General features: G+C 43.9%; 1 protein-coding gene across 2 annotated transcripts in view; it reads right to left on the bottom strand.

The window, feature by feature from the left end:
• Positions 1–231: 231 nt before the first annotated feature.
• hexa (hexosaminidase A (alpha polypeptide)) overlaps positions 232–18,281 on the bottom strand; it is a 54,252-nt gene continuing 36,202 nt past the window's right edge. For both annotated transcript variants that reach the window (XM_031801836.1, XM_031801838.1), the window contains 6 exons: positions 15,167–15,253; positions 14,906–14,978; positions 10,295–10,475; positions 6,184–6,274; positions 4,681–4,788; positions 232–632 (listed from right to left, as the gene is read on the bottom strand). In XM_031801836.1, the coding sequence (XP_031657696.1) occupies positions 569–632; positions 4,681–4,788; positions 6,184–6,274; positions 10,295–10,475; positions 14,906–14,978; positions 15,167–15,253 (604 nt within the window). In that variant the 3' untranslated portion in view covers positions 232–568. The remainder of the gene's footprint in view (positions 633–4,680; positions 4,789–6,183; positions 6,275–10,294; positions 10,476–14,905; positions 14,979–15,166; positions 15,254–18,281) is intronic.

The raw sequence follows: 18,281 nt of genomic DNA, 5'->3' as shown, positions 1-18,281 counted from the left end.
TGCAAATGGCTGTCCTATCGTTGTTAATTATCATCATGTTGCCTGGTTACATTATTATTGTCTGTTAGCTGAATGCAAATGGCTGTCCTATCATTGTTAATTATCATCATGTTGCCTGGTTACATTATTATTGTCTGTTAGCTGAATGCAAATGGCTGTCCTATCATTGTTAATTATCATCAGTTGTTTCCTTGATGATGTAGAACACATAACTAGAGAGTGGGCCAGACATTAAAATAAAAACTACTTTTAATAATTGTATTCGAAAGTGCAACGGCAAACATACAGTATTTATATCGGTAATTTGGTTTGGACAAACAAATGTGATATACAAAACAGAACATTGATTCTATTCAAAAGTGCAACAGCAAACATAATTATACAGGTGATTAAAAACAACCCTTATTATATTTAAAAATACAACTGCAAAACTGTTATTCATTTCCACAGTAAAAAATATATATATATAATCTGGTGCTCCAAAATTCTGTCTTGTGCTCCTTACTTTCTGTGGTACCAATGAAGAAAAGTTCATTTAAAGCCCTGGTGACACACAACCAGCCATGTTTCATATACCCTGATACTCATGTCTGCAGTGACCCACAAACAGAGGCTCTGCCTGGATACCGCGCCTGGAGAGAGAGGGAGAAGATATGGAAAGGGAGAGAGGAGAGAGGGAGGAGAAGAGATGGAAAGGGAGAGAGGAGAGAGGGAGGAGAAGAGATGGAAAGGGAGATTTAGTTGCCTTAATGACTATTACAAAACAGCTAGTACTGTATTGTGTCTGTATGGCTAAACACATTTGATAAACATCTTGTGTAGCCTACTTTGATTAACAGATTACTTTTCTCAAAGTAACGTAACCCCGAAACAGTGTCTGGGCAGAGGAGACTACGGCTGCAGTCAACTCAAAGTAGACAGCCCTAAACCCTCAGCCCTTGAATTACTTTTTAAATCATCCCATCTGAGTGTACCTTAAAATGGCCCTTTCCCAAGCTAGGGAGAATGCTGATCAGAGATGCAAAAATCTTGAAGTTGAGCTTAAAAACAAGCAACCTAAAGCTATTGATGTACCTAGCAGGCTAATGTAGCTAGCTAGCACTCCTGTCAGGTAGCTATATACAGTTACCTATAGCTGGCTAGCTAGTTTTATAATTAGGTCACTTATTCCAATACATTTCAGAATTCCCCAAAATATGTTTATGAAGCTAGCTATGTTTTAATGACACCTCAATATGAGACTAAGCCAATTTCAGTGTGATTCCCATTTGGCTAAAATCAATGTCCTCTATATATATTTTTTAGCATATAATTTTACTAAAAATATGTGATATGTGAGTCAATATATAATTTTGACTCACATATCGAAAATGTAGCCATGTTGATTACATTTGACACTTCCACCAGAGTTCGACACGTGACTACAGTTTGCATTGCACCCACAAGTGATCAAAGTTATTCACTCGCTCCCTCAAGCTAAATCGAGGGCCTGCAGAGGCAAAGTTAGTGAATTAGATCTCCACTTAAGATGACAATCAAACTGCATCCAGTTTTGATAGGGGAAGTAGCTAGAGTGAGGCCCGAGGGGGTAAGTAACACTGAAACATGCATGAGAGCATCAGCTCTTCTGGACAACTCTGATCACACTCTCTGCAGCCGATGTGAGTAATCTTTAAACAGGTCAACATTCACAAGGCCGCTGGGCCAGACGGATTACCAGGACGTGTACTTAGTATGCGCTGACCAATTGGCAGTGTCTTCACTGACATTTGCAACCTCTCCCTGTCTGAGTCTGTAAAACCAACATGTTTCAAGCAGACCGCCCTAGTACTGTGCCCAAGAACACCAAAGTAACCTGCCTAAAATGACTACGGACCCATAGCACTCATGTCTGTAGCCATGAAAAGCTTTGAAACACTGGTCATGGCTCACATCAATACCATCATCCCAGAATCCCTAGACCCACTCCAATTTGCATACCGCACCAACAGATCCACAGATGATGCAATCTCAATCGCACTCCACACCGCCCTTTCTCACCTGGACAAAAGGAACACCTATGTGAGAATGCTATTCATTGACAACAGCTCAGCGTTTAACACCATAGTGCCCTGGGACTAAACACCTCCCTCTGCAACTGGATCCTGGACTTCCTGACGGGCCGCCCCCAGGTGGTAAGGGTAGGTAACAACGCATCTGCCACACTGATCCTCAAAACGGGGGCCCCTCATGGGTGCGTGCTCAGTCTGCTCCTGTACTCACTGTTCACTCATAACTGCACGGCCAGGCACAACACCATCATTAAGTTTGCTGATGACACAACAGTGGCCTGATCACCGACAACGACGAGACAGCCTATAGGGAGGAGGTCAGAGACTTGTGGTGCAAGGACAACAACCTCTCCCTTAATGGGATCAAGACTAAGGAGTTGATTGTGGACTACAGGAAAAGGAGGACCAAGCACACCCCCATTCTCATCGACGGGGCTGTAGTGGAACAGGTTGAGAGCTTCAAGTTCCTTGGTGTCCACATTACCAACAAACTAACTTGGTCCAAGAACACCAAGACAGTCGTGAAGAGGGCACGACAAAAACCTCTTCCCCCTCAGGAGACTGAAAAGATTTGGCATGGGTCCTCAGATCCTCAAAAGGTATACAGCTGCACCATCAAGAGCATCCTGATGGGTTGCGTCACTGCCTGGTATGGCAACTGCTCGGCCTGCAAGGAACTACAGAGGGTAGTGCATTATTTGCTATTCTTATCTCTTACTTTTTTGGGGGATATTTTCTTAAAACTGCATTGTTGGTTAAGGGCTTGTAAGTAAGCATTTCACTGTAAGGTCTACAGCTGTTGTATTCGGTGCATGTGACAAAGGATGAAGAACGACTCTCCTCGCTAGCCCGGTTAGCTAGCATGATGAATAACGACTCTCCTCTCTAGCCCAGTTAGCTAGCATGATGAATAACGCCTCTCCTCTCTAGCCCAGGTAGCTAGCATGATGAATAACGCCTCTCCTCTCTAGCCCAGGTAGCTAGCATGATGAATAACGCCTCTTCTCTCTAGCCCAGTTAGGTAGCATGCATTTCCCCAATTCACAGCTCTGCAAGGATTATATTGTCAAAATACAAATGTAATACCTATAGCAAAAACCTATTTAATGCAGTCACGCCAGGTATATACTTCCAAAAAAGGTCTAAATAAAAATGGACAAACAACCCCAAAAATGTATTGTTTGGAAATAATGTATTGTTTTTGAATAAGTGCGCATGCGCCAAATCCACCTCTTCTGCACCTGTCAGTGGCAGTAATGAGTGATTTTATTGGACGTCCCAGGGACATCACGTACCCAAACATATCAGGGGACACAACGTGAGGATGGCTGAGGGGTGGTCTACAGGGGTGCAAGGCCACTCAACTATAAATCGGAGAATGTAGCATTTTCAAACACCTGAACAGATTTTTCCAGCAATCTATAGCCATAATCATTATGATTAATCCAAAGTAAAAAAAAATATATATATATATATATATATCTCTAACCATACCTCTTGAGCTGACTGTATCCTCCTGACTGGTGGTTCTTTTGTAAAGAAATTAAATATGCTTCTCATCATCTATGCTAAAATATGTGAAAAGGATTGAAAGGAATAGAAGTCTTATTCAGTGCATTAGTTATTGCTTGCTTTTGTAAAGTCTACCAACCTTGCTACTCTAACTTGATTGATAGGCTGACATGGTTTCTTGGTATCTAGTTATGAGGATGGGAGATAGGTTCCCAAACTGGGCTAGTGTAACCGATGTGAAATGGCTAGCTAATAGTGTTTCAATCAGTGACGTCACTCGCTCTGAGACCTTGAAGTAGTTGTTCCCCTTGCTCTGCAAGGGCTGTGGCTTTTGTGGAGCGATGGGTAACGATGCTTCGTGGGTGTCAGTTCTTGATGTATGCAGAGGGTCCCTGATTCGAGCCCAGGTTGGACGAGGAGAGGGACGGAAGCTATATTGTTACACTAGCTAACTGGGCTAAAGACAACTTTGTAAAATTGCTAGGTGGATAGTGGTATCACAGAGAAACACATTGAAATACATTTTTAAACATGACAAATGAGACGGCACGTGCCCCCTATAGGAATGATGCCTCTGGAGGTGTCTAACAGGATTTGGAGCATGGATTTTACATGAGTGGGCAGGGGCGCAGCAGAGACATCTGTGGCATTGTGTTGTGAGACAAAACTGCACATTTTAGAGTGACCTTTTATTGTCCCCAGCACCAGGTGCACCTGTATAATGAGCATGCTGTTTAATCATCTTCTTGAAATGCCACACCTGTCAGGTGGATTGATTCTCTTGGCCAAGGAGAAATGCTCACTAACAGGGATGGAACTCATTTGTGCAAAACAATTGAGAGAAATGAGCTTTTGGAACATATGGGACATATCTGGGATCTTTTATTTCAACTCATGAAACATGGGAACAACACTTCACATGTTGCGTTTATATTTTTGTTCAGTGTAGATTTTAATTTCTATTTCTTTAAAGTAACAGCAGTAAATAAAGACTCTACATTTGGTGTGTAACCAAAGTAGTTTGGCATTATAACGCTTGCAGAGCTGTCTAATAGGGAATCGTATACAGGCCAACTGGGCTAGAGAGGAGAGTCATCATATTAACATAACCCTGTACCTCAGTAGCCTGCAGCGGAAGTCCACGAGGCGAGGGAAGGCGTCGATCACACTGGAGGTCATCTTCTCATCACTCCACAATCGCTCTCCAGCAGCACTCGCCCTCGGCCTGCACACACACACCTTCTGTTACTGTATTTAGATTCTTGCCTGTTATTATTTCTGTTTGAAAAATGTCCCTAGGGGCCCTGGTCAGAAGTAGTGTACTATATATAGGGAATAGGGTTCTATAGGGCTCTGGTCTAAAGTAGTGCACTATATAGGGAATAGGGTTCTATAGGGCCCTGGTCAGAAGTAGTGTACTATATATGGGGAATAGGGTTCTATAGGGCCCTGGTCAGAAGTAGTGTACTATATATAGGGAATAGGGTTCTATAGGGCCCTGGTCAGAAGTAGTGTACTATATATAGGGAATAGGGTTCTATAGGGCCCTGGTCAACAGTAGTGTACTATATATAGGGAATAGGGTTCTATAGGGCCCTGGTCAACAGTAGTGTACTATATATAGGGACTAGGGTTCTATAGGGCCCTGGTCAACAGTAGTGCACTACATAGGGAATAGGGTTCTATAGGGCCCTGGTCAACAGTAGTGCACTACATAGGGAATAGGGTTCTATAGGGCTCTGGTCTACAGTAGTGCACTATATAGGGAATAGGGTTCTATAGGGCCCTGGTCAACAGTAGTGCACTATATAGGGAATAGGGTTCTATAGGGCTCTGGTCAGAAGTAGTGTACTATATATGGGGAATAGGGTTCTATAGGGCCCTGGTCAGAAGTAGTGTACTATATATGGGGAATAGGGTTCTATAGGGCCCTGGTCAGAAGTAGTGTACTATATATAGGGAATAGGGTTCTATAGGGCCCTGGTCAACAGTAGTGTACTATATATAGGGAATAGGGTTCTATAGGGCCCTGGTCAACAGTAGTGTACTATATATAGGGACTAGGGTTCTATAGGGCCCTGGTCAACAGTAGTGCACTACATAGGGAATAGGGTTCTATAGGGCGCTGGTCAACAGTAGTGCACTATATATAGGGAATAGGGTTCTATAGAGCCCTGGTCAACAGTAGTGCACTATATAGGGAATATGGTTCTATAGGGCCCTGGTCAACAGTAGTGTACTATATATAGGGAATAGGGTTCTATAGGGCCCTGGTCAGAAGTAGTGTACTATATATAGGGAATAGGGTTATATAGGGCCCTGGTCTACAGTAGTGTACTATATATAGGGAATAGGGTTCGATAGGGCCCTGGTCAACAGTAGTGCACTATATATAGGGAATAGGGTTCTATAGGGCCCTGGTCAACAGTAGTGTACTATATAGGGAATAGGGTCCTATAGGGCTCTGGTCAACAGTAGTGCACTATATAGGGAATAGGGTTCTATAGGGCTCTGGTCTAAAGTAGTGCACTATATAGGGAATAGGGTTCTATAGGGCCCTGGTCAACAGTAGTGTACTATACAGGGAATAGGGTTATATTTGGGACTCTTTTCTATTTACCAGAGACGAGGAGAGAGGTTGGTAGCATCAACATACTCTCCCCACATGCACACCTCTCCACCAATCACCAGTTTCTTCTGCTGCTCTGTACCTGTGGAGGTAAAGTACATAGGATAGTACATACTGCACCTGCCCACAACAACACAGCACAACACGGCACATCACAACACCACAACACGGCACGACAACAAAACGTCATGGCACGGCAACAAAACGTCATGAGACACAGACATACTATTTCAGCCACACCCGTTGCTGACAGGTGTATAATATCGAGCACACGGCCATGCAATCTCCATAGACAAACATTGGCAGTAGAATGGCCTTACTGAAGTGTTCAGTGACTTTCAACGTGGCACCGTAATAGAGTGTCACTTTTCCAACAAATCAGTTCATCATATTTCTGCCCTACTAGAGCTACCCCGGTCAAAACGTAAATGTTGTTATTGTGAAGTAAAAACGTCAAGGAGCAACAACGGCTCAGCAGCAAAGTGGAAGACCACACAAGCTCACAGAACGGGACCGCCCAGTGCTGAAGTGCGTAGCACATAAAACTTGTCTGTCCTCAGTTGCCAGACTCACTACAGAGTTAGAAACTGCCTCTGGAAGCAACGTCAGCATAAGAACTGTTTGTCGGGAACTTCATGAAATGGGTTTCCATGGCTGAGCAGCCACACACAAGCCTAAGATCACCATGGGCAATGCCAAGCGTCGACTTCAGTGGTGTAAAGCTCGCTGCCATGAGAGCAGTGGAAATGCGTTCTCTGGAGTAATGAATCACGCTTCACCATCTGGCAGCCCGACAGATGAATCTGGGTTCGGCGGATGCCAGGAGAACATTACCTGCTGGAATGCATAGAGTCAACTGTAAAGTTTGTTGGGAGGAGGTTCAGGCTGGGCCCCTTAGTTCCAGTGAAGGGAAATGTTAATGCTACAACATACAATGACATTCTAGACGATTCTGTGCTTCCAACTTCGTGGCAACAGGTTGGAGAAGGTCCTTTCCTGTTTCAGCATTACAATGCCCCGTGCACAAAGCAAGGTCCATACAGAAATGGTTTGTCGAGATCGGTGTGAAAGAACCCAGTCGAAAACCTTTAGGATGAATTTGAATGCAGACTGCGAGCCAGGCCTAATCGCCCAACATCAGTGCCCGACCTCACTAATGCTCTTGTGGCTGAATGGAAGCAAGTCCCTGCAGCAATGTTCCAAAATCTAGTGGAAAGCCTTCCCAGAAGAGTGGGGGCTGTTATAGCAGCAATGTTCCTACATCTAGTGGAAAGCCTTCCCAGAAGAGTAGAGGCTGTTATAGCAGCAATGTTCCTACATCTAATGGAAAGCCTTCCCAGAAGAATGGAGGCTGTTATAGCAGCAATGTTCCAACATCTAATGGAAAGCCTTCCTAGAAGAGTGGAGGCTGTTATAGCAGCAATGTTCCAACATCTAGTGGAAAGCCTTCCTAGAAGAGTGGAGGCTGTTATAGCAGCAATGTTCCTACATCTAGTGTAAAGCCTTCCCAGAATAGTGGAGGCTGTTATAGCAGCAATGTTCCTACATCTAGTGGAAAGCCTTCCCAGAAGAGTAGAGGCTATTATAGCAGCAAAGCGGGGGACCAACTCAATATTAATGGCTTCCCAGAAGAGTGGATGCTGTTATAGCAGCAAAGCGGGGGACCAACTCAATATTAATGGCTTCCCAGAAGAGTGGATGCTGTTATAGCAGCAAAGCGGGGGACCAACTCAATATTAATGGCTTCCCAGAAGAGTGGATGCTGTTATAGCAGGAAAGCGGGGGACCAACTCATTATTAATGGCTTCCCAGAAGAGTGGATGCTGTTATAGCAGCAAAGCGGGGGACCAACTCAATATTAATGCCTTCCCAGAAGAGTAGAGGCTGTTATAGCAGCAAAGGGTGGGGACCAACTCAATATTAATGCCCATGATTTTGGAATGAGATGTTGGACCAGCTGGTGTCCACAGACTACATGACCAAAAGCGTACTTGTGCTATATTATATTACCCATAGACCTTTAGACCAGTCTCCTACTATAATAATAACCACATTACAGTGGGGCAAAAAAAGTATTTAGCCAGCCACCAATTGTACAAGTTCTCCCACTTAAAAAGATGAGAGAGGCCTGTAATTTTCATCATAGGTACACTTCAACTATGACAGACAAAATGAGAAGAAAAAACCCCCAGATAATCACATTGTAGGATTTTTAATTAATTAATTTGCAAATTATGGTGGGAAAAAGGTATTTGCTCTATAACAAAAGTTTATCTCAATACTTTGTTATATACCCTTTGTTGGCAATGACAGCGGTCAAACGTTTTCTGGAAGTCTTTCACAAGGTTTTCACACACTGTTGCTGGTATTTTGGCCCATTCCTCCATGCAGATCTCCTCTAGAGCAGTGATGTTTTGAGGCTGTTGCTGGGCAACACGGACTTTCAACTCCCTCCAAAGACTTTCTATGGGGTTGTGATCTGGAGACTGGCTAGGCTACTCCAGGACCTTGAAATGCTTCTTAAGAAGCCACTCCTTCGTTGCCCTGGCGGTGTGTTTGGGATCATTGTCATGCTGAAAGACCCAGCCATATTTCATCTTCAATGCCCTTGCTGATGGAAGGAGGTTTTCACTCAAACTCTCACGATACATGGCCCCATTCAATCTTTCCTTTACACGGATCAGTCGTCCTGGTCCCTTTGAAGAAAAACAGCCCCAAAGCATGTTTCCACCCCCATGCTTCACAGTAGGTATGGTGTTCTTTGGATGCAACTCAGCATTCTTTGTCCTCCAAACACAACGAGTTGAGTTTTTACCAAAAAGTTATATTTTGGTTTCATCTGACCATATGACATTCTCCCAATCTTCTTCTGGATCATCCAAATGATCCAAACTCCAGACGGGCCTGGACATATACTGTCTTAAGCAGGGGCACTGCAGAATTTGAGTCCCTGGTGGCGTAGTGTGTTACTGATGGTAGGCTTTGTTACTTTGGTCCCAGCTCTCTGCAGGTCATTCACTAGGTCTGTGTGGTTCTGGAATTTTGCTCACCGTTCTTGTGATCATTTTGACCCCACGGGGTGAGATCTTGCGTGGAGCCCCAGATCGAGGGAGATTATCAGTGGTCTTGTATGTCTTCCATTTCCTAATAATTTCTCCCACAGTTGATTTATTCAAACCAAGCTGCTTACCTATTGCAGATTCAGTCTTCCCAGCCTGGTGCAGGTCTACAATTTTGTTTCTGGTGTCCTTTGACAGCTCTTTGGTCTTGGCTATAGTGGAGTTTGGAGTGTGACTTTTTGAGGTTGTGGACAGGTGTCTTTTATACTGATAACAAGTTCAAACAGGTGCCATTAATACAGGTAACGAGTGGAGTAAGAAGTTACAGGTCTGTGAGAGCCAGAAATCTTGCTTGTTTGTAGGTGACCAAATACTTAATTTCCACCATAATTTGCAAATAAATTCATAAAAATCCTACAATGTGATTTTCTGGATTTTTACAGGCCTCTATCATCTTTTTAAGTGGGAGAACTTGCACAATTGGTGGCTGACTAAATACTTTTTTGCTCCACTGTATATTACCCATAGACCTTTAGACTAGTCTCCTACTATAAAAATAACTATATTATATTACCCATAGACCAGTCTCCTACTGTAATAATAACTATATAATATTACCCATAGACCAGTCTTCTACTATAATAATAACTATATTATATTACCCATAGACCCTTAGACCAGTCTCCTACTATAATAACTATATTTTATTACCCATAGACCCTTAGACCAGTCTCCTACTATAATATCCATAGACCAGTCTCCTACTATAATAATAACTATAGTCCTAGACTATATACAGTACCAGGGAAGCCCTGCCCCAGCCCCAGTATGCTGCAGTAGTAGAGGCTGCTGGAGGAACAAATCAGAGGACGAGCCCATTGGCTGAAATTGAATAAATGGAAAGGTATCAATATGTGTTTTCCGTTTTACTGTATTTGCTACCTTTTGAACACATCGATTTGATACCGTTCCATTAATTTCATTCCCACCATTACATTCAACCTGTTCACCAATTTTAAAGTGACACCAGCTTCTGCACACACCAGTGAAGTTGAGTGGCTGTATGGTGTAGTATTTTTCCCAGTCCTGTCCGTAGTCGATGTGGTTGATGTACCAGGGGGCAGCCAGTATGACCCTGTACCCAGCCAGGGTGATGCTACTCAGCTCCTGTTGTATCTGACCAGGGCTCCCCTTCCAGATGTGGAGCACCGTGTCTACTGGGATCTGAGGCAGGGTAGAAAACAAGTGCCATGTACACCGCCGTTCAAAAGTTTGGGGTCACTTAGAAATGTCTTTTTTTGGGGGGAAAATCACTTTTTTTGTCCATTAAAATAACATCAAATTGATCAGAAATACAGTGTAGGCATTGTTAATGTTGTAAATTACTATTGTAGCTGGAAACGGCAGATTTTTAATGGAATATCTACATAGGCGTACAGAGGCCCATTATCAGCAACCATCACTCCTGTGTTCCAATGGCATGTTGTATTTTCTAATCCAAGTTTAATATTTTTAAAAGTCTGAGATATGGTTTTATCTTTGCAACTCTGCCTAGAAGGCCAGCATCCCAGAGTCGCCTCTTCACTGTTGACGTTGAGACTGGTCTCTTTTTTGTTTTGAAAGTACTTGTAACAACAAAATAAAAAGTATTTAATCCCACCCGGTGGGAACAATAACTACATCAGCCTGAGTGCATGGTCCATGGTTGACAACCACAAGTAGGGGAGAGTGGGGTAAGTTGAGATTTTTTTTTACATTCAGCATCACTCTGTCAAGGAAAATATATTATTCTTTCTAACAAAGAGATCTACCTATATTTCAGGATGTGGTGTATCCCTGGAAATAAATCAGAATGCATGTAAACATAACATTTTTGAAAACATACCTTGTCCAAAAACAAGTCTTGGTACAACACGGTACGTTGTACAGGGTACATTGAGCTGCCTAAACATTTCTGTATTGAATTAAATATTACTACTGCCACCTTTAAAACCCATGTCTATCTTTATTTCCCAAACACTTTAAAAAACACTTTTAACATAGGCCAGGCTCTGTTGTTACCTCATATCCCAGCGATAATGCCTACAACACGCTTGGTCAGAAAACATTTAAATTTCCTCAACTTGTCATTGGCTCAACTTACCCCAAGGCCATTGGCTCAACTTACCCCAAGGCAAACATGTTGATTATATTAGCCCACAGCTAGAAGGATGCCTTTTCATTCTAGGTTTAGGACCTCATATTGAAGCTGATAGAGACCCCAACTGATGTATAAAACAATCTTAAAAGTATTTACTTTAGAAACAAGCATCATGAAACCTGTAACACAATTGATTTGGTAAATGAATTTGACTTGTTGAAAATCCATTTTTTGGACCTAACTTGTTTACCACTTTTACCATGTGGTTTCTTCCTTCAGACTCCATGAAATGATCACCAATTCCTAAATATTTCCTAAAATAATTCATTTTGTGTATGGTTTCCTAGAAACAAGGGTGGCTCAACTTACCCGTAAGGCTCAGGTTTCCCCACTCTCCCCTATACATATTACAACTAGACACACTATTCACTGCAAAGTTAACTGATTGTGCAGATGGCTTCTTGCCGCTAAAACACGGTGACATGTTGTTTTTCTGATCCTTGTATGTTTATTTAATTTCATCTCTTAGGTCTGAGTGGATGACAATGATTATTATTACTATGAAAAACATATGATCACAGACATCTAATAGTTAACCGCACATAGCACTTTTCTTCACTGCAAACTGTCCCACTCCACACTATTCACTCCACTCCACACTATTCACTCCACACTATTCACTCCACACTATTCACTCCACTCCACACTGTCCCACTCCACACTATTCACTCCACACTATTCACTCCACTGCACACTGTCCCACTCCACACTATTCACTCCACACTATTCCCTCCACTCCACACTGTCCCACTCCACTCTATTCCCTATTCACCCCACTCTATTCCCTATTCACCCCACTCTATTCCCTATTCACCCCACTCTATTCCCTATTCACCCCACTCTATTCCCTATTCACTCCACTCTATTCCCTATTCACTCCACTCTATTCCCTATTCACTCCACTCTATTCACTCCACTCTATTCTATTCACTATTCACTCCACTCCACACTGTCCCACTCCACACTGTCCCACTCCACACTATTCCCCCCACTCTATTCCCTATTCACCCCACTCTATTCCCTATTCACCCCACTCTATTCACCCCACTCTATTCCCTCTTCACCCCACTCTATTCCCTCTTCACCCCACTCTATTCACTCTTCACCCCACTCTATTCACTCTTCACCCCACTCTATTCACTCTTCACCCCACTCTATTCACTCTTCACCCCACTCTATTCACTCTTCACCCCACTCTATTCACTCTTCACCCCACTCTATTCACTCTTCACCCCACTCTATTCACTCTTCACCCCACTCTATTCACTCTTCACCCCACTCTATTCACTCTTCACCCCACTCTATTCACTCTTCACCCCACTCTATTCACTCTTCACCCCACTCTATTCACTCTTCACCCCACTCTATTCACTCTTCACCCCACTCTATTCACTCTTCACCCCACTCTATCCACTCTATTCACCCCACTCTATTCACTATTCACCCCACACTATTCACCCAACTCTATCCACTCAATCCAGCCCACTCTATTCAACTCACTCTATTCACCCCACTCTATCCACCCCACTCTACTCAACCCACTCTATTCACTCTATTCACCCCACTCCACCCACCCCACTCTATTCACCCCACTCTATTCACCCCACTCTATTCACTCTTCACCCCACCCCACTCCACCCACCCCACTCTATTCACTATTCAACCCACACTATTCACCCAACTCTATCCACTCAATCCAGCCCACTCTATTCAACTCACTCTATCCACCCCACTCTATCCACCCCACTCTATCCACCCCACTCTACTCAACCCACTCTACTCAACCCACTCCATCCACCCCACTCTATTCACTCTATTCACCCCACTCTATCCACTCTATTCACCCAACTCTATTCACCCCACTCGATCCACTCTATTCACCCCACTCGATTCACTCCACCCACCACACTCTATCCACTCCACCCACCCCACTCTATCCACTCCACCCACCCCACTCGATCCACCCCACTCTATTCACCCCACTCTATCCACCCCACTCTATCCACTCTATTCACCCCACTCTATCCACTCCATCCACACCACTCCACACTATTCATACCGCACTGGCCACTCCACTCTGTTTCACTCCACACTAGTTAAGCGGTTCTAACCCTTGAAAGCAAGGGGCCAGACAGTATAGTATCTAGCCCAGTCATGAGTAGGTCCAGGCTGGTCTAGGTACCAAGGAGAGGCCAGGACGACCCTGAGGCCTGCCTTGGTCACCCTGCGGACCTCACACAGGTAGCACCCTCCCTTCCACACCTCCACCACTGACAGAGAGCTGCAACACAGCTGAAACACAACCAATCTGTAGAACCCTGCTCTAGTGCAGCAGGGGAAACAGCCTACTGCATGAAGACCACCCTCAGTCTAGAGACAGCCTCTGATGTTTTATCAAAATAGAAGGATCTAGGTAATATCACAGTGAGAGGACCCGGCACAGAGGACCCTAGTCAAATCATGTGTAATTAGACCTGGAAAGTGTCTGGGTGTTTACATTGGGGTGATACAGGTAAGGACCATATGATCTGGGTGTTTACATTAGGGTGATACAGGTAAGGACCGTATGATCTGGGTGTTTACATTAGGGTGATACAGGTAAGGACCATATGATCTGGGTGTTTACATTAGGGTGATACAGGTAAGGACCATATGATCTGGGTGTTTACATGAGGGTGATACAGGTACGGGCCGTATGATCTGGGTGTTTACATTAGGGTGATACAGGTAAGGACCACATGATCTGGGTGTTTACATTAGGGTGATACAGGTACAGACTGTATGATCTGGGTGTTTACATGAGGGTGATACAGGTAAGGACCATATGATCTGGGTGTTTACATTAGGGTGATACAGGTACAGACCGTATGATCTGGGTGTTTACATTAGGGTGATACAGGTACAGACCGTATGATCTGGGTGTTTACATTAGGGTGATACAGGTACAGACCGTATGATCTGGGTGTTTACATTAGGGTGATACAGGTAAGGACCGTATGATCTGGGTGTTTACATTAGGGTGATACAGGTAAGGACCATATGATCTGGGTGTTTACATTAGGGTGATACAGGTAAGGACCATATGATCTGGGTGTTTACATGAGGGTGATACAGGTAAGGACCATATGATCTGGGTGTTTACATGAGGGTGATACAGGTACGGGCCGTATGATCTGGGTGTTTACGTTGGGGTGATACAGGTACAGACCGTATGATCTGGGTGTTTACATTAGGGTGATACAGGTAAGGACCATATGATCTGGGTGTTTACATTAGGGTGATACAGGTAAGGACCACATGATCTGGGTGTTTACATTAGGGTGATAAAGGTAAGGACCATATGATCTGGGTGTTTACATTAGGGTGATACAGGTAAGGACCATATGATCTGGGTGTTTACATTAGGGTGATACAGGTAAGGACCACATGATCTTGGTGTTTACATTATACTTACTTTTTCATGGTAGTCAAACACGTCCTGCCAGACTATGGCTGTCTTGTTGAGTCCCTTAGTAATGTTCACCATACTGGAAGATACAAACACACAGACCTCTGTAGCATCCCCAACTTAAACCGAGCCAGTCCCACAGTCCCAGAACAGTCCACCACTACGTCCTATTTTCATTTCATTATCTTGGAAATAAATTGTGTCCATTTTTTAGGTATATTTCTGCACTATACAGGTCTCCATTTTGGTCCTTTTTTGTCCACTAACTTTTCCATGTAGTAGGATTCCAGTTTTGTGTAGTCAGTTCCAAACCCCATCTTCAGCATGAAGCCTCGGACATCAGGGTTGGACTTCCTGTGAGAAACAACACATTACAATATGATAATTCTCGGGTCAAGTAATGGGGTGTATTTATTCTGCCGATTCTGTTGCAAAAGGAACTAAAACAAGAGTTTCTATTGGAAAAATTCAGGTCCCAGTTTCGTTCCGTTTGCCTTCCGTTTTCACGAAACATTTTGCAACAGACACGGCAGAATGAATATACCCTCAGTACATCTGACGGTCATGTATTCAAGCTACAGTACATCTGACGGTCATGTATTCAAGCTACAGTACATCTGACGGTCATGTATTCAAGCTATACTACATCTGACGGTCATTTATTCAAGCTACAGTACACCTGACGGTCATGTATTCAAGCTACAGTACACCTGACGGTCATGTATTCAAGCTACAGTACCACTGACGGTCATGTAGTCAAGCTACAGTACCACTGACGGTCATGTATTCAAGCTACAGTACACCTGACGGTCATGTATTCAAGCTACAGTACACCTGACGGTCATGTAGTCAAGCTATAGTACACCTGACGGTCATGTATTCAAGCTACAGTACCACTGACGGTCATGTAGTCAAGCTACAGTACCACTGACGGTCATGTATTCAAGCTACAGTACACCTGACGGTCATGTATTCAAGCTACAGTACACCTGACGGTCATGTAGTCAAGCTATAGTACACCTGACGGTCATGTATTCAAGCTACAGTACCACTGACGGTCATGTATTCAAGCTACAGTACCACTGACGGTCATGTATTCAAGCTACAGTACCACTGACGGTCATGTATTCAAGCTATAGTACACCTGACGGTCATGTATTCAAGCTACAGTACCACTGACGGTCATGTATTCAAGCTACAGTACACCTGACGGTCATGTATTCAAGCTACAGTACCACTGACGGTCATGTATTCAAGCTATAGTACACCTGACGGTCATGTATTCAAGCTACAGTACCACTGACGGTCATGTATTCAAGCTACAGTACCACTGACGGTCATGTATTCAAGCTACAGTACCACTGACGGTCATGTATTCAAGCTACACTACATCTGACGGTCATGTATTCAAGCTACAGTACAGTACCACTGACGGTCATGTATTCAAGCTATAGTACCACTGACGGTCATGTATTCAAGCTACACTACATCTGACGGTCATGTATTCAAGCTACAGTACAGTACCACTGACGGTCATGTAGTCAAGCTATAGTACCACTGACGGTCATGTATTCAAGCTATAGTACCACTGACGGTCATGTATTCAAGCTATAGTACCACTGACGGTCATGTATTCAAGCTACAGTACAGTACCACTGACGGTCATGTAGTCAAGCTATAGTACCACTGACGGTCATGTAGTCAAGCTATAGTACCACTGACGGTCATGTATTCAAGCTATAGTACCACTGACGGTCATGTATTCAAGCTACAGTACCACTGACGGTCATGTATTCAAGCTATAGTACCACTGACGGTCATGTATTCAAGCTATAGTACCACTGACGGTCATGTATTCAAGCTATAGTACCACTGACGGTCATGTATTCAAGCTATAGTACCACTGACGGTCATGTATTCAAGCTACAGTACCACTGACGGTCATGTATTCAAGCTATAGTACCACTGACGGTCATGTATTCAAGCTACAGTACCACTGACGGTCATGTATTCAAGCTACAGTACCACTGACGGTCATGTATTCAAGCTACAGTACCACTGACGGTCATGTATTCAAGCTATAGTACCACTGACGGTCATGTATTCAAGCTACAGTATAGTACACCTGACGGTCATGTATTCAAGCTATAGTACCACTGACGGTCATGTATTCAAGCTATAGTACCACTGACGGTCATGTATTCAAGCTATAGTACCACTGACGGTCATGTATTCAAGCTACAGTACACCTGACGGTCATGTATTCAAGCTATAGTACACCTGACGGTCATGTATTCAAGCTATAGTACCACTGACGGTCATGTATTCAAGCTACAGTACCACTGACGGTCATGTATTCAAGCTATAGTACCACTGACGGTCATGTATTCAAGCTACAGTACCACTGACGGTCATGTATTCAAGCTACAGTACCACTGACGGTCATGTATTCAAGCTACAGTACCACTGACGGTCATGTATTCAAGCTACAGTACACCTGACGGTCATGTATTCAAGCTATAGTACCACTGACGGTCATGTATTCAAGCTACAGTACACCTGACGGTCATGTATTCAAGCTATAGTACCACTGACGGTCATGTATTCAAGCTATAGTACCACTGACGGTCATGTATTCAAGCTACAGTACCAATGACGGTCATGTATTCAAGCTACAGTACCACTGACGGTCATGTATTCAAGCTACAGTACCACTGACGGTCATGTATTCAAGCTACAGTACCACTGACGGTCATGTATTCAAGCTATAGTACCACTGACGGTCATGTATTCAAGCTACAGTACACCTGACGGTCATGTATTCAAGCTATAGTACCACTGACGGTCATGTATTCAAGCTATAGTACCACTGACGGTCATGTATTCAATGTGCAGCTTTATTATATGGACATACACCGAGAATACCCCCCCCCCCATTCCTGCCCTCAGAACAGCCTCAATGTGTCGGGGCATGGACTCAGCAAGGTGTCCAAAGTGTTCAAAAGGGATGCAGGCCCATGCTGACTCCAATGCTGGCACCTACTACCATACCCATGCTGACTCCAATGCTGGCACCTACTACCATACCCATGGTGACTCCAATGCTGGCACCTACTACCATACCCATGCTGACTCCAATGCTGGCACCTACTACCATACCCATGCTGACTCCAATGCTGGCACCTACTACCATACCCATGCTGACTCCAATGCTGGCACCTACTACCATACCCATGCTGACTCCAATGCTGGCACCTACTACCATACCCATGCTGACTCCAATGCTGGCACCTACTACCATACCCATGCTGACTCCAATGCTGGCACCTACTACCATACCCATGCTGACTGATCAAGTTCTGAGATACTCAAACCGGTGCGC

This window comes from Oncorhynchus kisutch, linkage group LG22, assembly GCF_002021735.2.
Source record: "Oncorhynchus kisutch isolate 150728-3 linkage group LG22, Okis_V2, whole genome shotgun sequence".
NCBI classification, from domain to species: Eukaryota; Metazoa; Chordata; class Actinopteri; order Salmoniformes; family Salmonidae; genus Oncorhynchus; species Oncorhynchus kisutch.
This window is presented reverse-complemented; position numbering and strand designations above follow the sequence as displayed.